Source organism: Macaca mulatta, chromosome 2 (genome assembly GCF_049350105.2).
Source record: "Macaca mulatta isolate MMU2019108-1 chromosome 2, T2T-MMU8v2.0, whole genome shotgun sequence".
In the NCBI taxonomy this organism is placed as follows: Eukaryota; Metazoa; Chordata; class Mammalia; order Primates; family Cercopithecidae; genus Macaca; species Macaca mulatta.
The window spans coordinates 101137904-101158422 of record NC_133407.1 but is presented as its reverse complement, the minus strand read 5'-3'; the positions used below and the strand labels follow the sequence as shown (position 1 = coordinate 101158422).

The 20519-nt window shown below is 39.9% G+C and overlaps 1 protein-coding gene across 1 annotated transcript in view; it reads left to right on the top strand.

Annotated features, from left to right (window-relative positions):
* Nucleotides 1–20199, top strand: part of SCN11A (sodium voltage-gated channel alpha subunit 11) — a 108685-nt gene extending 88486 nt beyond the window's left edge. Inside the window, exons 24-26 of the mRNA XM_077994190.1 lie at nucleotides 302–402; nucleotides 15151–15421; nucleotides 18463–20199. Coding sequence (XP_077850316.1) covers nucleotides 302–402; nucleotides 15151–15421; nucleotides 18463–19511 — 1421 coding nt within the window. The 3' untranslated portion in view covers nucleotides 19512–20199. The remainder of the gene's footprint in view (nucleotides 1–301; nucleotides 403–15150; nucleotides 15422–18462) is intronic.
* The last annotated feature ends 320 nt before the right edge of the window (nucleotides 20200–20519 follow it).

Genomic DNA, 20519 nt, shown 5'->3' with positions numbered 1-20519 from the left:
GCTGAAATATATCAAATTTTTGTAAAGATTCTGTGTATATTTGCAAAGATTTATAACCTTTCTGTTCTAAAAAATGAAAAATAACTGATGAAACCTTATTTCTCTTGTATACCTTAACTTAAATCTTGTTTCTTTGCAGCATTTCCCTATAGTCCAGTCTCTTAAGCTTACTATTGGAATTTTAGGAACTGTTAATAGAAATGTAATGTAACTTTAAAATTGTGTCAAAAAATTCAGAACTAGATTCCAAAAAAAAAAAAGTGTTAAAGGTAATTAGCTCTTATCTTTTCCATATACTTAGGTGGCCAAGACATTTTTATGACGGAAGAACAGAAGAAATACTATAATGCAATGAAAAAATTAGGATCCAAAAAACCTCAAAAACCTATTCCACGGCCTCTGGTGAGAGCAATTGAATGACTGTAAATATGTAGAACTGTTGAGTTATTGTGAGGAACTCACATTTCTGCAGTGCCATCCTTCTTTATTTTTAAAATTTGCAGGCATTAAGGACTCAACAGAAGTCAAGACATATTCAAACACTTAGGAAAATTAGATACTCAGATTCAAAAGTAAGAGCCTGGACAACAACTTAAATTTATTTTTTAGTGAGCCAGGCAATATGTGCTTAAGTAAATACTTATTGCAACCATATGAACTTAGTGGTCTGTTTGAACTTAATTTTGACCAGTTTTATTTTATTTCATTTCAGTAGTTTTTGGGGAACAGGTGGTTTTTTTGTTCCATGCATTAAGTTCTTTAGTAGTGATTTCTGAGATTTTGGTGCACATGTCACCCAAGCAGTGCACACTGTATCCAGTGTGTAGTCTTGTATTCCTCACCCTCTTCTCACCCATCTCCTTGATTCCCCAAAGTCCATTGTATCATTCTCATGCCTTTATGTACTCACAGCTTAGGTCCCACTTATAAGTTAGAAAATACAATACTTGATTTTCAATTCCTGAGTTACTTCACTTAGAATAATGGTCTCCAATTCCATCCAGGTTGCTGCAATTGCCATTATTTCATTCCTTTTTATGGCTGACTAGTATTCCATGGTGTAGATATACCACATTTTCTCTATTTATTCTTTGGTTGGCAGGCATTTAGCTTGGTTTCACATTTTTTCCATTGAGAATTGTTCAGCTACAAACGTGGTGTAAGTGTATTTTTCATATAATAACGTATTTTCCTTTGGGTAGGTACGTAGTAGTGAGATTGCTTAATCGAATAGTAGTTCTCCTTTTGGATCTTTAAGAAATTTCCATACTGGTTTTTATGGTGGTTATACTTGTCTACATTCCCACTAACAGTGTGAAAGTGTTTCCTTTTCACCACATCCATGCCAACATCTATTTTTTTTTTTTTTTGATTTTTTAAATTATGATCATTCTTGCAGAAGTAAGGTGGCACCCCATTGTGGTTTAATTTACATTTGCCTAAGAATTAGTGATGTTGAGCATTTTTTTTCTGTGTTTTCCTGGCCATATGTAAATCTTTTTTTGAGAATTGTCTGATTATGTTCTTTGCCTACTTTTGGATAGAATTGTTTTTGTCTTGATGATTCCTTTGAGTTCCTCGTAGATCCTGAAAATTAGTCTTTTGTCAGATGCAAAGTGTGTGAATATTTTCTCCCACTTGGTGAGTTTTCTCTTTACTCTGCTGATTATTTCTTTTGCCATGCAGAAGATTTTTAGTTTAATTAGGTCTCATTTATTTATTTTTGTTTTTGTTGCATTTGCATTTGGGTTCTCGGTCATGAATTATTTGCCTAAGCCAATATCTGGAAGAGTTATATTCTAGAATTTGTATGGTTTCAGGTCTTAGAGTTAAGTCTGATCCATCTTGAGTTAATTTTTGTACCAGGTGAGAGATGAGGATCTAGCTTCATTCTTCTACATGTGAATTGCCAATTATCCCAACACAATTTGTGGAATAGGGTGCCCGTCCCCCAATTTATGTTTGTTTGCTTTGCCAAAGATCAATTGGCTGTAACTATTTGGCTTTTTTGGAGGGTTCTCTATTCTGTTCCACTGGTCTACATACTTGTTTTTATACCAGTACCATGCTGTTTCAGTAACTATGGCCTTGTAGTATAGTTTAAAGTCCAGTAATGTGATTCCTCCAGATTTGTTGTTTTTGCTTAGTCTTGCTTTGGCTATGCAGGCTCTTTTTTGGTTCCATATGAATTTCAAGAATTTTTTTCTAGTCCTGTGAAGGATGATGGTGGTATTTTGTTGGGAATTGCATTGAGTCTGTAGATTGCTTTTAACAGTATGGTCATTTTCACAATGTTAATTCTACCTATCCATGAGCAGGGGATGTGTTTCCATTTGTTTGTGTCATTAATGATTTTTTTCAGCAGTGTTTTGTAGTTTTCCCTGTAGAGATCTTTCATCTCCTTGGTTGGGTATGTTTGTAAGTATTTTATGTTTTTCTGCAGCTGTTGTAAAATACATTGAATTCTTGATTTGTTTCTCAGCTTGGTTGTTGTTGGTGTATAGCAGTGCTACTGATTTATGTACATTGAATTTGTATCCTGAAACTTTACTGAATTCATTTATTAGATCTAGGAGTTTTTTGGATGAGTCTTTAGGGTGTTCTAAATATACAGTCATATCCTTGGCAAACAGCAATAGTTTGACTTCCTCTTTTCCAATTTGAATGCTCTTTATTTCTTTCTCTTATCTGATTGCTCTGGCTAGGACTTCCAGTGCTATGTTGAATAGAAGTGGTGAAAGTGGGCATCCTTATCTTGTCCCATTTGTTATGGGGAATGCTTTCAACCATTATCTGTTCAGTATGATGTTGGCTGTGGGTTTGTCACAGATGGCTTTTACTACCTTGTGCTATGTTCCTTCTATGCCAATTTTGCTGAGGGTTTTTTATCATAAAGAGATGCTGATATTGTCAAATGTTTTTTCTGTGTCTATTGAGATGATCATATAATTTTTGTTTTTAATTCTGTTTATGTGATGTATCACACTTATTGGCTTGTGTATGTTAAACCATCCCTGCATTCCTGGTATAAAACCCACTTGATCATGGTGGATTTTCTTTTTGATATGCTGTTGGATTTAGTTAGCTAGTATTTTTTGAGTTGGATTTAGTTAGCTAGTATTTGTTGAGTATTTTGCACCTATCATCATCAGGGATGTTGGTCTGTAGTTTTCTTTTTTGTTGTGTCCTTTCCTGGTTTTGGTATTAGGGTGATACTGGCTTCATAGAATGATTTAGGGAGGAGTTCCTCTTTCTCTATCTTTTAGTGTCAGTGTAACCAGCCTTGCCCTCTGCCTAGTCAGAGCCAATTTATCAAGATGGAGGAATTGCAATGGAGAAAGAGTAATTCACACACAGCTGGCTGTGTGAGAGATGAGAGTTTTATTGTTACTCACATCAGTCTCCCCGAGCATTCAGGGATCAGAGTTTTTAAAGATAATTTGGTGGGTAGGGGCTAGGGAAATGGGGAGTGCTAATTGGTCAGGTTTGATATGGAATCATAGGGGGTCAAAGTGAGATTTTCTTGCTGTCTTCTGTTCCTGGGTGGAATGGCAGAGCCAGTTGAGCCAGATTATGGGTCTGGGTGGTGTCAGCTGATCCATCCAGTGCAGGGTCTGCAAAATATCTCCAGCACTGATCTTAGGTTTACAATACTGATGTTATCTCCAGGAGCAATTTGAGGAGGTTCAGACTCTTGGATCCCAGAGGCTGCACGACCCCTAAACCCTAATTTCTAATCTTGTAGCTAATTTGTTAGTCCTGCAAAGGCAGCCTGGTCCCCAGGCAAGAGGATGGGGTCTTTTTGGGAAATATCTATTATCAATTTTGTTTCAAAGTCAAGCCATGAATTGAATTCCTTCCCAAAGTTAGTTCAGCCTATACCCAGGAATGAACAAGGACAGCTTAAAGGTTAGAAGCAGATGGAGTCCGTTAGGTGTGATCTCTTTCACTATCATAATTTCCTCAGTTATAATTTTGCAAATGCAGTTCCATAAGTAGGATTGGTACCAATTCTTCTTTAAATGTCTGATAGATTTCAGCTGTTGATCCATCTGGTCCTGGACTTTTTTAGGTTGGTAACTTTTTTATTACTGTTTCAATCTTGCTACTTTTTATTGGTCTGTTTAGAGTTTCTACTTCTTCCTGATTTAATCTAGGGTGGTTGTATATTTCCAGGAATTTATCCATTTCCTCTGGATTTTCTAATTTGTGCATGTATGTGTTTGTAGTAGCCTTGAATGATCTTTTGTATTTCTGTGGTATCAGTTGTAATATCTCCTGTATCATTTTTAATTGAGCTTATTTTGATATTTCTTCTTTTCTTGGTTAATCTCACTAAAGGTCTATCATTTTTGTCTTTTCAAATAACCAGCTTTTTGTTTAATTTATCTTTTGTATTTTTTTGTTTGTTTCAGTTTCATTTAGTTCTGCTTGATCTTTGTTATTTATTTTCTTCTGCTGGGTTTGGATTTGCCTTTGGCTTGTTTTTCTTTCTCTGGTTCCTTGAGATCTGACCTTAGATTGTCTGTTAGTGCTTTTTCAGACATTGTGATGTAGGCATTTAATGCTATACACTTTCCTCTTAGCACCACTTTCACTGTATCTCAGTGGTTTTCATAAGTTGTGTCACTATTATCATTCAGTTCAAATAATTTTTATTTATTTATTTATTTATTATTATTATACTTTAAGTTCAAATAATTTTTAAATTTCCATCTTGATTTCGTTGTTAACCTAAAGATCATTCAAGAGGAGATTGTTTAATTTCCATGTATTTGTATAGTTTTGAAGGTTCCTTTTGGAGTTAATTTCCAGTTTTATTGCACTGTGGTCTGGAAAGATACTTGATATGATTTAGATTTTCTTAAATTTATTATGACTTGCTTTGTGATCTATTATATGTTCTATCTTGGAGAATGCTCCATGTGCTGATGAATAGAAAATATATTCTTCAGTTGTTGGGTAGAATATTCTGTAAATATCTGTTAATTTCGTTTGTTCTAGGGTATAGTTTAAGTCCATTGTTTCTTTGTTTAATTTCTGTCTTGATTATCTGTCTAGTGCTGTCAGTGAAGTACTGAAGTCTCCCACTATTATTGTGTTGCCTCATTACTTAGGTCTAATAGTGATTGTTTATGAATTTGGGAGCTCCAGTGTTAGGTGCATATATATTTAGGACTGTGATGTTTTCCTGTTGGACTAATCATTTTATCATTATATAATGTCCCTCTTTGTCTTTTTTAACTGTTGTTGCTTTAAAGTCTATTTTGTCTGATACAAGAATAGCTACTCTTGCTCACTTTTCATTTCCATTTGCATGGAATATCTTTTTTCACCCTTTACCTTAAGTGTATGAGTCCTTATGTGTTAGGTGAGTCTCTTGAAGACAGTAGATGCTTGCTTTGTGGATTTGTATCCATTCTACAATTCTGTATCTTTTAAAGGGAGCATTTAGGCCATTTACATTCTACATTAGTATTGAGATGTGAGTTACTGTTCTATTCATCATGTTAGTTGTTGCCTAAATACTTTGTTGAGTTTTTTGAAATTATGTTGCTGTTTTACAGGCCCCATGCTTTAAGGAGGCTTTGTTTGTTTGGTTTTGGTGTATTTCAAGGTTTTGTTTCATAATTTAGAATTCCTTTTTGCATTTCTTGTAGTGTTGGTTTGGTGGTGATGAATTCTCTCAGCATTTATTTGTCTGAAAAAGACTTTATCTTTCCCTCATTTATGAAGCTTAGTTTCACTGGATACAAAATTCTTGGCTGACAATTATGTTGTTTATGGAGGCTAAAGATAGGACCCCAGTTCCTTCCAGCTGGTAAGGTTTCTGCTGAGAAGTTAACTGTTAATCTGATAGGTTTTCCTTTATAGGTTATCTAATTCTTTTGTCTCACAGTTCTTGACTCTTTCCTTCATCTTGACTTTGGATAACTTGATGACTATGTTCCTAGGTGATAATCTTTTTCTGATGAACTTCCCAGAAGTTTTTTGAGCTTCCTATTTGGTTATCTAGATTTCTAATTAGGCCAGGAAAGTTTTCCTCAATTATTTCTTCAAGTAAGTTTTCTGAACTTTAGATATCTCTTCTTCATCAGGAAGACCAGTTATTCTTAGGTTTAGCCATTTAACATAATCCCAAATGTCTTGGAGGCTTCATTCATTTTTTAAACTTTGTCTTTGTCTGATTGGTTTTTAATTCAAAAGCCTTGTCTTTGAGCTCTAAAGTTCTTCTACTTGTCCTAGTCTATTGTTGAAACTTAGCATGGCATTTTGCATTTCCCTGGGTGTGTCTTTCACTTCCAGAAGTTGTGACTATTTTTTTCTTTATGATATCTATTTCTCTGGAAAAATTTTTTATCCATCTCTTGTATTGTTTTTTAAATTTCTTTAACTGGGTTTTCACCTTTCTTTGGTATCTCCTTGATTAGCTGAATAATCAATCTTCTGAATTCTTTATCTGGAAATTCAGAGATTTCTTCTTGGTTTAGATCCATTGCTGGGAAGCTAGTATGATCTTTTGGAGGTGTTATAGAACCCTGTCTTGTCATATTACCAGAATTACTTTTCTGGTTCCTTTTCACTTGGGTGAAAAATTGTTACTTATTTTATTACTTAAAATTGTTCTTGGATTTAATTTTAATTGAACTTTAAAAAAAATTTTTTTTTTAATTTAAAATATTTCCCTCTTTAACATCAGTGTGTATTTTAGCCTAATTTGATTATTGGTACTTGTAGGAGTAAAGACTGTATATGAGATCCTTAGTTATAGAGCGTCATTGTGAGAAGTGACAGTGTGCTGGCAGCCCTTCCTCGCTCTTGGCACCTCCTCAGCCTTGGTGCCCACTCTGGTCATGCTTGAGGAGCCCTTCAGCCTGCTGCTGCACTGTGGGAGCCCCTCTCTGGGCTGGCCAAGGCTGGAGCTGGCTCCCTCTGCTTGCGGGGAGGTGTGGAGGGAGAGGTGCGGATGGGAACCGAGGCTGCACAAGGTGCTTATGGGCCAGTGCGAGTTCCAGGTAGGCATGGGCTCGGTGGGCCCCACACTTGGAGTGGCCGGCTGGCGCTGCCGGCCCCAGGCAGTGAGGGGCTTAGCACCCCAGCCAGCAGCTGCAGAGGGTGTGCTGGGTCCCCAAGTAGTGCTGGCCTGCTGGTACTGCACTCGAATTCTCACCAGGCCTTAGCTGCCTCCCCATGGGGCAGGGCTCGGGACCCACAGCCCACCATGCCCGAGCCTCCCCCCCACCGTGGGCTCCTGCATGGAGGCTCCCAGCCTCCCCTATGAGCACTGCCCCCTGTTCCATGGTGTGGGGTCCCATCAACCGCCCAAGGGCTGAGGAGTGTGGGCACATGGCACAGGACTGGCAGGCAGCTCCACCTGTGGCCCTGGTGCAGGATCCACTAGGTGAAGCTGACTGGGCTCCTAGGTCTAGTGGGGACTTGGAGAACCTTTATGTCTAGCTAAGGGAGTGTAAATACACCAATCAGCACTCTGTGTCTAGCTCAAGATTTGTAAACATACCAATCAGCACCCTGTGTCTAGCTCAAGGTTTGCAAATGCACCAGTCAGTGCTCTGTATCTAGCTAATCTAGTGGGGACTTGGAGAACTTTTCTGTCTAGCACTGTGTCTAGCTAAAGGTTTGTAAACACACCAATCAGCACTGTGTGTCTAGCTCTGGGATTGTAAACACACCAATCAGCACCCTGTATCTAGCTCAAGGTTTGTAAATACACCAATCAGTATTCTGTATCTAGCTAATCTAGTGGGGACTTGGAGAACCTTTATGTCTGGCTAAAGGATTGTAAATGCACCAATCAGCACTCTGTGTCTAGCTCAAGGTTTGTAAACACACCAGTCAGCACCCTGTGTCTAGCTCAAGGTTTGTGAACACACCAATCAATACTCTGTGTTTAGTTAATTTGGTGAGGACTTGAAGAACTTTTATGTCTAGCTAGAAGATTGTAAATGCACCAATCAGCACTCTGTGTCTAGCTCAAAGTTTGTAAATGCACCAATCAGTGCTCTGTGTCTAGTTAATCTGGTGAAGACTTGGCTAACTTTTATGTCTAGCTAGAGTATTGTAAATGCACCAATCAGCACTCTGTGTCTAGCTCAGGGATTGTAAATGCACCAATCAACAACCTGTGAAAACGGACCAATCAGCTCTCTGTAAAATGGACCAATCAGCAGGATATGGGTGGGGCCAGAAAAGGGAATAAAAGCAGGCTGCCTGAGCCAATAGCGGAAACTTGCTGGGGTCCCCTTCCACGCTGTGGAAGCTTTGTTCTTTTGCTCTTTGCAGTAAATCTTGTTGCCGCTCACTCTTTGGGTCCACATTGCTTTTTTGAGCTGTAACACTCACCGGGAAGGTCTGCAGCTTCACTCCTAAGGCCAGCGAGACCACGAACCCACTGGGAGGAATGAACAACTCCTGACATGCTGCCTTAAGAGCTGTAACACTCACCACTAAGGTCTGCTGCTTCACTCCTGAAGCCAGCGAGACCACAAACACACCAGAAGGAAGAAACTCCAAACATGTCCGAACATCAGAAGGAACAAACTCCGGACACACCATCTTTAAGAACTGTAACACTCACCGCGAGGGTCTGCGGCTTCATTCTTGAAGTCGGTGAGACCAAGAACCCACCAATTCTGGACACAATTGTGCACTGGCTTTCCCTGATGCTGGTTGTAGTAGTAATAGTCTTAGTATGCTGGCAAGTTCACTGTCTCCTATGCGGTTGGAATGGCAGGGATCTCTTGCAGCTTATCTGGTTCTCTCATGGTGTACATTTTTATTTATTTATGTAATTTTCTCCCAGTGTTTTATTTACTGAGTTGATTCAGGCTTCAAGCCAATAGGGAAGGTATTTCTAGGTAGGCACTGGCTATGGCTAAGGCAGGTGGGTAAATGTAGTATCCAACAGTGGGCTGAGGTCCCAGCCATGATGAAGGTGGCTGTGAGAGCTCTCAGATGTGCTGTTTTATCAGGGTGAAGAGGAGAAGCTACCTCAGCTCCTCTGCCAGGTCAGCCAGAAAGCTATTCACCTTATAGCCTCACTCCTGTCCCAGTGTTTTGGCTCTTCAGATCAGACAACCACCTCTTTTCATCTGTAGGAATGTTGATGTTCCAAATAGGGAGGAATTGTGACTCTGCCTCTCACACAGACCTGAATCTGGAGTGCGCTGCTTCTGTGGGGCCACACTCACCCTGGATTGTTCCAGACAGGCTGTCTATTGATGCCTCCATACTGTGTTCCTGTGGGGGAAGCCCCAGCTGTGTCTCAGTGGAGTGCCAGGGGAAAACAAGGACCTCTTCTCCAAGGCCCTTCACAATCACAGAGGATACCTGCCCACTGGGGTAGGGGCGCAGACTTTCCCTACTGTGCCAGCACTGCAATTGTGTTTCTGCTGTGAGAAACTACTCACCAGCAGAAATATCTGGAACTCAAGGCCTGCTCTTCAGATTCTTTTGTCCCACAGGGTAATCCCCTGATGTGGTGCACTCCCCCTTCCCTAGGGATGGGGCTTCCTGAAAGCCAGACTGCAGTGATTGTTCCTGCTCTTTTGGGTCTAGCCACCTGGCAGGGCTACCAGGCTCTGGGGTGGTGCTGGGGAGTGTTTGCAAAGAGTCCTGTGATATGATCTGTTTTCAGGTCTCCCAGGTGTGGATACCAGCACCTGCTCTGGTGGAAGTGGCAGGAGAGTGAAGTAGACTCTGAGAGTCCTTGGTTGTAGATACAGTTAGTATGCTGGCTTTCTCGAATGCTGGTTATACTAGCAGTGAAGTTGTCACGTGGACAGACTCAGGACCTCTGGTTAGCCAGGATGTTGCAGGCAGTAGAATTAGCTGTCGTCTTCCCCTTCCTGGGATCAGGGCTATTCTGTCATGAATTGCAGTCACGTCCTGAGTTGGTTGACCTCCAGCCAGGAGGTGGTGCTTTCAAGAGAGCACCAGCCATACTATTAGCAGTGGGATATATGCTTGCCCTAAGTTGGCCAGGGGAAGTATTCTGACTTTTCAGGTGATGGGCAGAGTCGTAAGGGTTTATGTTTTTTGTGTGCAGCTACCAGGACAGGTAGAGAAAAACCGTCAGGTGGGGGCAGGGTTAGGCAGGTCCAAGTGCAGACTGTCCTTGAATGGGGCTTGCCATAACCACTGTGGGGGATGAGGAGGTGGTCCTCAGGCCAATGGGGTTATGTTCCAGAGGGGATTATGGCTACCTCTGCTGTGCAGTATAGTTCACCAGGGAAGTGGGGAATAGTGAGTAGTGAAAGGCCTTGCCCAGCTCCCACACAGTTAGTGAGGCTGGTCTTGCTCCTGCAGTGCCCTACTAACTGCATGAAGTTTAGATCCAGGCAGCCTATGCAGGGATCTCAGACCTGCCCCAGGCCATAAGTTTCCCTGCTGACAAAGCAAGAATGGCTTTCAGGCCACATCCCTCCCTGTCTGCCCACGATGTCAGCAGCTCGTGCACTTGTATCTGGAGCAATTCCCGTTAGCCCCCTGGATTCTGCTCAAGGAAGTTTGTGCCCAGTCGAAATTATCACAAAATATAATTGGAAGTTTCTTTCACCCTATGGTCCCTCCTTTATTTGTCTGTCTGCCTTCTCAGAAGGCCTCTGTGAGATACAGTCAGGAATGGCATTCCAGGGCTCAAGCTGGAGACTGGGAGTGCCTTCAAGGTTCCTGCTGCTGCTTCTACTTTTGCACTTCATGCAGCTCCCTGAATTCATTTCAGCTCTAGGTAAGGTTACATCCTTCTCTCGTGATCTGGATTTTCAGATTCCCCAGTGGGGATGTGTGTTCGGAGGCAGGTTTTCCCCCCTCTCACTCACACTTTGGGAACTCACTGCTTTTCACCTGTCCTGTGCAGTCTGCAGTCGCGTGTCGCTTCTTTCAAAGGATCTGTGAGTTCTTCTGGTTTTCTTGTTACGTTCCTGCGATGGTTCTTGAAGCAAAAGTCCACAGTGTGAGTCTCCACACACTGTTCTCTCCATCCAGGTGGGAGATGCACGTTAGCCTTGCCGCCTGTCTGCCCATCTTCCCGTTTTTGCTTTTTTCAATTTTGACCAGTTTAAAATGTACTTATAACACTTTTTACTAGTTTTTTTTAGTGTGAGGTTAAGGTCGTGTATACTTACTTCCACTTTACAAGTATTTATGACAAACTTTGTATATCAGGGATTGACAGACTTTTCCTTAAAGACACAGATAGTAAATATTTTAGTCTTTGCTGGCTACTTGTCTCTGTCATAGTACTCAACTCTGCCACTGTGGCACAGAAGCAGCCATAAACAATATAGAAGAAATGAACATGCCTGTATTACAACACAAGTTTTTATGTAGGTACATGGAAATTTGGATTTTATATAATTATCATATGTCACAAAATTTTATTCTTCTTTTGATTTTTGTTTCACCAAACATTTAAAAATGTAAAACCCATTCTGAGCTCATGGGCTGTACAATAACACATAGGTCACTGGATTTGTCCTATAGGCCATGGTTTGCTGATCCCTGCTCTCTATGAATCCTGCTTTGTCAGGTACTATGGGACAAGATAGAAGCAGCATCCAGGGCAGCTCTGTGCTTACAGTCTAATTGAGGAGCTGAGATGTTGTATACATACTTGAGAACATTGGATTATAAAGTAGTACAACAGGCACAACAAAGTTGGTAGCTCTGACAAGTAAGTTTGAAAGCTCCAAACCTGAGCAGGTCAGTGGAGGCTGAAAAGTCAGGGAAAGCAGTATAAAAGAGGGGCTTGCAATCTGAAGCATGTAGATAATTTGGAGATTCCCATTTGAACATGAGATCCCAAATAATGAATGCAGTTCACCCACTGTTATTCTCAGCACTCAGAATAGAACTTGGCATAAAATGTGTTCTCAGTAATTATTTATTGAATAAAAAATATGCTTTAAGGCACAAACAGAGTCCATCACACTAAAATGAAGTATTTGTGATGCACTAAAAATGTCAATGAATGTCAGGGCCAAGAATTTAGAATTTGTCTTTTACGTAGTGAGAGATTTTTGATCACAGGGTTAATGATAAAATTTTATTTGGGGAGGTTTAACCTGCCAACGGTGTATGGGACTTCAGTTTACCTAAATTGAATCTAGTTTTTAAATACCACCAACGGTTTATGGGACTTCAGTTTACCTAAATTGAATCTAGTTTTTAAATACCAATCTCACTTTCTAGTACTAATTTCACTTTAAAGTTCTTACTTGAACTTGAGCCAACAACAAGAAAAGAGAATTTTTCTTCACATATGCATGCTATACAACCACTGATTCATTACCAGTTGGTCTTGGGTTTGGCATTAACTAAAAGAGTCACAAGACACAATATGTTCCCACATATTTATCAGTGTATTTCAAGCAACGCAGCACACAGCCAAACAGGAGTTGTTACAACATAGATGCACTGCACGGAGTATGCTAGGCTGCAAAAGATGAACTGAAAGTGGGTGCAGACTATGTTAGCATAGGAAAGCTGTCACCTCCATTCCTTAACCATCTTTTATAGCATGTTTATCACATGGCTTATCTGGGAGTAGGTGCAAAGTCACAGCTCTCCCTGTGTAGCTGCAACTCATGAATCAAGCCTTCAATGAATGATTCTGGTAATAAAACACAATCTCACCACTTAACACTGCATGTTTATCTTGACTTTTACATTCCAGAGAGTAGTGCCGCGTGAGATAAATCCAACATCATATCACCAGAAGTCCCTGAGTCTGGGCTTAGACTTCAACAGTTAGCCATTGACCCACAACTTAATCTCCCCAGAGATTTTTTTTTCCATCTCTAAAATCCAAATATTAGCTTTTGACCCTTAAAACAAATGAATAGCAATTGCATAGGAGGAAAACATAGCTGTTTTAGCCTGAGCATTGATGCATTTCATTTCCAGTAATAGAACAAGGGGTTTGGAATCACTTTTGATTTCTCTTGAAACATCTTCACAGGGTGACTTTATTTCTTGGTTAAAAATTCATACTGAGGGCCGGGCGCGGTGGCTCAAGCCTGTAATCCCAGCACTTTGGGAGGCCGAGACGGGCGGATCACGAGGTCAGGAGATCGAGACCATCCTGGCTAACACGGTGAAACCCCGTCTCTACTAAAAAATACAAAAAACTAGCCGGGCGAGGTAGCGGGCGCCTGTAGTCCCAGCTACTCGGGAGGCTGAGGCAGGAGAATGGCGTAAACCCGGGAGGCGGAGCTTGCAGTGAGCCGAGATCGCGCCACTGCACTCCAGCCTGGGTGACAGAGCCAGACTCCGTCTCAAAAAAAAAAAAAAAAAAAAAATTCATACTGAGGTATAGGAGTCACTATACGTTCTGAAGTGATGTAGAATGCTTTTTCGATCATCCAACACTTTAGGTAGTCCAACACTTTAGGTAATTTATGCTCTTAATCTTCTCTATTTGTCTTGATGTTAGAGTTAACTATAAAACCAATACTTACCCTCCCTCATATTTCTTTTTGGCCTTCATTCCACTTCCCTGGAGTGCATCCTTGAAAGTGTCTTTTCTCCAGCTCCTTTCTGACTTCCAAATTCATGCTCAAATAGGAAAGGCACTTGACTTTCTAGTGTCTTCTGGCTCTTTGATAAAAGCTTTGGGGCTCCCAGCGCATGGCTTGAAAGTCGCAATGGAAATGTAGTGTCTTCCAGTGTTGTCCCTACCCTCCTTCCTCTCATTGCCCTTGCTCTCCCCGAATGATGTATAATTCACTCCTGTGGTTTTAATTCATATCAGTATTAATGCCATCTGTATTGTAGCTTCCAAACTCATACTTCTACCTGCCATTGCCCTTGAATCCCCCACTGGCACCTGAACTCAACATGCTCAGGTCAGATCTCACCATCTCCTTTTAATATTCCTCATCCTCTGCTCTCTGGCTGGTTAAATGGTTTCATCAACCAGAAACTATATTCTCAATCTTAACTTTCCCAAAGCCCCACTACATTTGAATTCTCTGACAGTTCTTGCTTCTACCTCACATTAGCTCTTAAACATACATGCTTTTATCTTTATCTGCTGTCACCACCACAAGCCAACATCATCTTTGCCTGGGTTACATAACAGATCCCTAGGGTGTCTAAAGATGTATTCTTAGGGGTATATGAGTTCTCTAAAGATAATAATGTAGCCACTTTGATTAAATGATAATATAATATAAAATAATATGTACACAGATTGTATGTGTACCAACGTATAGTCAAGAATGCTGTAAAATGTCAATTTCTGAGTTTGTAGTTAGGAATAGTTTTCCACTAAGTGAAGAACTAAGTAGTGCTTCACAGCAGTTGTATTAAAGAAAATCATGGAATAATTGAGTAATTTCACCACATATGGTAGACTTGGCATGCAAACTTGAGTTAGAACCTGTGCCAGACCAATCACCATATACACACTTTTTGGGCAGTATAGCCATCTATATACAAACCGCATGTAAATTCACCCTCCATTGTAATATAAATTAATAATTTTTTCTGTTTTCAGTTTTAGTAATTATTGGATTCTAATCTCATCTATTAGCTTTATCTTTAAGTGAACAAGAATTTTTAAATTGGCATTGAAGAATTATTTGAATACAGAATTTTGGTTAAGTTCTGATTATTGTGAATTGGTAAAAGGAGCATTGAAGATATTAATTCCATTTTTTCCAACATACTCATGTGAGCAGGTATTCTCTGCACTAATATTGTTGAAGTAAGAATACAGAAAGAGATAAAATATAGACCAAGATTCATCTTTTTATTATTAAATCCAACATGCACTGTTTTATTTCAGCAAAGCACATCATCAATCACATCAGTTATTTTGTTACTAAGACTTTTTAATATTTTTTGTTTTAAAAAATATTTTAATATTAAATGTTTTAATATTTTTTGTTTTAAAGCTATAAGCCTAAGCACTTAAAACCAGTTACTAATTACATTTGAATGAAAATATATAAGGCAACACTGGGGATATATAGGAATTTCTTGCCCTTTGAAAAGGGTCTGTATATTTTTCAAGGAAGTGCTTCAATTGTAAGGAAAAACAAATTCTGTTGTATTTATGTTGTTTTTTATTGTACATAATTTTATTCTTGCATTCAAAATGATTTATAATTTCTTTTTTTTTCTCAGAACAAATGTCAAGGTCTTGTGTTCGATGTAGTCACAAGCCAGATCTTTGACATCATCATCATAAGTCTCATTATCCTAAACATGATTAGCATGATGGCTGAATCATACGACCAATCCAAAGCTGTGAAATCCACCCTTGACCATCTCAACTGGGTCTTTGTGGTCATCTTTACATTAGAATGTCTCATCAAAATCTTCGCTTTGAGGCAATACTACTTCACCAATGGCTGGAATTTATTTGACTCTGTGGTCGTGCTTATTTCTATTGTTAGTAAGTAAAATCAGCAGTCAGAGGGGCTTTAAGAACCAGAAGTAAGTTTGTAAATCTTACTATTTTTTGAAGTTTGTTCAAACTATCCACAAAGCAGAAAACTGGGCCTAGTGTAGTTTCTGAAAGAATAGACAGGGTTACTAATGCCATTCTCTACTGGGAAGTTGCTAGAAGATAGAGAGTAATTTCCATTCCCTGAACTCGCTACACAACTGAGATAGAGTTAAATAATTATGCAGATAATGTATTCAATGGAAATAGACAAAATTAAAATGACTCAGAAGTTTTTGGGGTGGTAACCTAATTTATTCAGATAATTGAGTCAAAGTTCCACCTTTCCTGTGCAACTATAAGCCCTGTGAGCATTTTATAGTTTTAAGGATTTACTGCCCATGTTTTTCCTTTGTTTAAAATCCACATGGATGCCAGATCACAATTATTGTGCCCCTGTGGCACTGCTGTGCCCCCTTTCAACCCCTATTCAAGGCCCCATGGCCCACTCTAGATTGGGCTTCCAAGAGTATATCATTCAGACAATCAAAGCTTTTTTTTCTATTCTATATCCCGTGTTAACTTAAACCATAGTGTGAACTATGCTTGTCTCAGATTCTTTGATCCCATTTACTAACCAGCCTCATTCTCTAATCAGTATATTTTTCCTAATCACAGACAGGGTTAACTAAAAGGTTTATAAAAGAATACAAAAGAAAGAAGGTTATTGCCATACACCTTCTTATAAAACACACACATACACACATCATCTTTAAAATTAAATTATTCATGGCTAAATCATAAGTGCTTACTCTGGGTGTTTGAAGTTTGGTTTTAATTAAATTGTTAACTTTTTATAATTATGTAAAACTGTCCAGGAGGCCTTCTCATAGTTCAAAATGCAATGAAGACAAAGAAAACTGATTTTCCAAGTGGACGCTTTTGTGCGATCTCAGAAAGAATGCATCAAACAGATATATTGGATTACGATATTTTGGTTCCTAATGCGACTGCAGCAATGCAGATGTTTCAGAGAACAACAACAAATATGCTACAGTTCGTAGTGTTTTCTGGTTTTTAAGCCATGATGTTAATGTAGATAAAGCTTAGCAATAGATTATTCCATGAGTTTACAGTTAAGTAGACCTTTAATTTTTATTAGTCAGTTCCAATCACAAGTCCTGGTGAAACTGACAGCAGCAAAAAAAAAAAAAAAAAAAATGGTGGTCGGATGTCTGGGGCAGGCTCTCTAAGAACTCAGAGAGCCCTTCCTCTGATGAGTAAAGAGCAGCTCATTCATTCCAAAGTTCCTTCCATGCAATGCCAAGCATCATGCAGTTTGTTAAAATGTTTCTGACTTTTGTCCTTTGAACAACTGCTAAGCAATTGCAGTTATACATGCTGTCTGGCATTTGCTCCAGTGGATGAGAAAATCCACATATTAAGCCAGATAATACTCAGCAGTCGGATTAATCCATATATTAATCTTACTCACTAATGTGGACAGAGTTTTATATGCCTTTGCCAATGTTTCTGCTGTCCAACGCTTAGCCTCAATACTTTTCCAAGCTCTTTCCTAAGTTTTTGGAGAAATGCAAAATGAATGTGAGTTGAAATGAATCTCTCTCTAGGAGTTAACAATATAGTTGAGGTATTACGGCTTACTCATCTTAAAGTGCCAAAAAAAAGATAGGGAAATTAATTGAACACCATATCACATGGTGCAAAGCAGAAATGAGCTCAGAGAAAGAACAGATTACTATGAGCTTGATCAGCCCAAGAAATATTCATAGAGGAGGTAAATCTTAAATGATGGGCCTCCTCCAGTTGTTGCTGAATTGGCACTTAATAAATTTTACATATTTCCGGGTTGACTTCCCAATTAAGGTATGAATTAAACTTCTTTGGCACAATTGAGGAGTCAGTGAAGTATATAATCAACTAGCTCTCTTTAGTCATTAGGTGACAGCAGAGCGTTCTGCTGCCCATAACCCCTAATAGACCCCTAGTGACCTTAGAGGACACTCAAGGTCATTAGGGTCATCGGCACTCAAAGACTGCCCATGACCCCTAACGACCTTAGAAGACTCTCAAAGCAAGAACAAAGCCATGTCTACACAAGGCAAGTATGTTCCAACCATTCTATAATGTTTAGGCCAAAATGTGAGTTGTCTTAAATCCTTGCATCACTTGCCTGCAGAGCAGACAATGGAAGAACAGGGCAACATTTTAGGTCACATATTCAGCTGCTTGATCAAACCTTTGAAATGACATTTATGGGGTTTGCAGCAACAGAGAAAGTATCTCCAAATTGTGTTCCCTTGAGCTTTTTGAGTTTGGGTCTCAGAAGTCCTTGGAATGAGGATGACAAATAAGAACAATCCATAGGCAGCTTCAGCCTAAAGTTGGGCATTCCAATGCTACCATTTCCCTCGAGCCCTACATACACTGTGGCTCTTTCAGCAGATAAACTGTCCTCACCTGTAGTAGGGCTGTATTTAAATTCTTCTACACAAATAAGGACCTGTCCCTTTTAAGGAACTTTGGGATTGGGGATTCTACAATTTCCACTGGCAGCTCAGGCTCAAGGCAACCTTCTGTAGCAGAAATCTCTCCTTGCACTCTAGTCTAAAAGACTCAAGCTGTAGTTTATCTGTTTTACATTCTATATTCTATATATTCAATACATATGGAAACCTGTTGTATTTATTCTTCCTGAGTGGCTTTAAAAACCCAACATAGATAATACACTTCAAGTACATAACTCACAAAATAGGCTTTCATAAACTGCATTCCTTTCCTTAGTTGTCTCTAATATTTTAGACATCCGATCCCATCTAAAATTGTATGGCCCTTGGAAACTTATTTTCTGAATTAAGACACAGATAAGTATTTTCCCTGATAGTGGTAAAAGAAATTCTTAGTTTTGTACATGTGCTACGAAGTGTTGATAAAAAGTTGGCCCCCGTAGGATTCTGAGGCAGGAGACAGGCTGGAGCTGAAACCAGTGTGCCTTCTGGAAACTCATTGACTTTTCTCCTTCTTCTGAGGTACAATGATTTCTACCTTGGAAAGTCAGGAGTACATTCCTTTCCCTCCGACGCTCTTCAGAATTGTCCGCTTGGCTCGGATTGGCCGAATCCTGAGGCTTGTCCGGGCTGCACGAGGAATCAGGACTCTCCTCTTTGCTCTGATGATGTCGCTCCCTTCTCTGTTCAACATTGGTCTTCTACTCTTTCTGATTATGTTTATCTATGCCATTTTGGGTATGAACTGGTTTTCCAAAGTGAATCAAGAGTCTGGAATTGATGATATATTCAACTTCGAGACTTTTGCTGGAAGCATGCTCTGTCTCTTCCAGATAAGCACATCAGCAGGTTGGGATTCCCTGCTCAGCCCCATGCTGCGATCAAAAGAATCATGTAACTCCTCCTCAGAAAACTGCCACCTCCCTGGCATAGCCACATCCTACTTTGTCAGTTACATTATCATCTCCTTTCTCATTGTTGTCAACATGTACATTGCTGTGATTTTAGAGAACTTCAATACAGCCACTGAAGAAAGTGAGGACCCTTTGGGTGAAGATGACTTTGACATATTTTATGAAGTGTGGGAAAAGTTTGACCCAGAAGCAACACAATTTATCGAATATTCTGCCCTTTCTGACTTTGCTGATGCCTTGCCTGAGCCTTTGCGTGTGGCAAAGCCAAATAAATATCAATTTCTAGTAATGGACTTGCCCATGGTGAGTGGAGATCGCCTCCACTGCATGGATATTCTTTTCGCCTTCACCGCTAGGGTACTTGGTGGGTCTGATGGCCTGGATAGCATGAAAGCAATGATGGAAGAGAAGTTCATGGAAACCAATCCTCTCAAGAAGTTGTATGAACCCATAGTCACCACCACCAAGAGAAAGGAAGAGGAAAGATGTGCTGCAGTTATTCAAAAGGCCTTTCGAAAGTACATGATGAAGGTGACCAAGGGTGACCAAGGTGACCAAAGTGACTTGGAAAACAGGCCTCATTCACCACTCCAGACTCTTTGCAATGGAGACTTACCTAGCTTTGGGGTGGTCAAGGGCAAGGTCCACTATGACTGAGCCGTCACCTCCACGCTTACCTCACAGCTTCACAGCCTTGCCTCCAGCCTCTGAGCTCCAGGGGTTGGCAACTTAGTGTATGAACAGGTAGTGGATTCACCAAATTAGCCATTCCATTTTCTTTTCTGGCTAAAAGAAGTGATATTTCAATTTCATTTTAAATGATACAGAGATATAAGATAAAGCTGCCTGACAACCACTGGTACTATGTTAATAAGGAAGAAGACACCAGGAAGGACTGTAAAAGGACATACCAATGTTAGGATTGGAATAGTTCAGGCCGGGCGCAGTGTCTCATACCTGTAATCCCAGCACTTTGAGACGCTGAAGCGAGCAGATCATGAGGCCAAGAGATTGAGACCATCCTGGCCAACATGGTGAAACCCCATCTCTTCCAAAAAATACAAAAATTAGCTGGACATGGTGGCGTGCACCTGTACTCCCAGCTACTCGGGAGGCTGAGGCAGGAGAATCGTTTAGACCTGGGAGATGGAGGTTGCAGTGAGTCAAGATCGTGCTGCTGCATTCCAGCCTGGTGACAGAGTGAGACTCTGTCTCAAAAGAAAAACAAAAAAAAAAAAAAAGGAAAAAAAAAGAAACATGGTTGAAACATGGTTCAAATTATATCTAAATAAAAAAGAATAAGACACAAAAAAACACATTAAAATTTTAAGTTGTATTTTCTATGTTTCTAGGTACATCATTTTTGTTTGATATTTTCCTGATGCAAGTATGTGGTTTATCACCTGTAGCTCTTTTGCATGCTAAATGAAAATTCAAAACTTGCCAATAAATGAATAGCTTATTGCAGATTTTTTTACCAACATTAATTATTTTGGGTTTGTTTAAGACCTAGAGGCATAGGCCGGGCGCGGTGGCTCAAGCCTGTAATCCCAGCACTTTGGGAGGCAGAGGCGGGTGGATCACGAGGTCAGGAGATCGAGACCATCCTGGCTAACATGGTGAAACCCCGTCTCTACTAAAAATACAAAAAACTAGCCGGGTGTG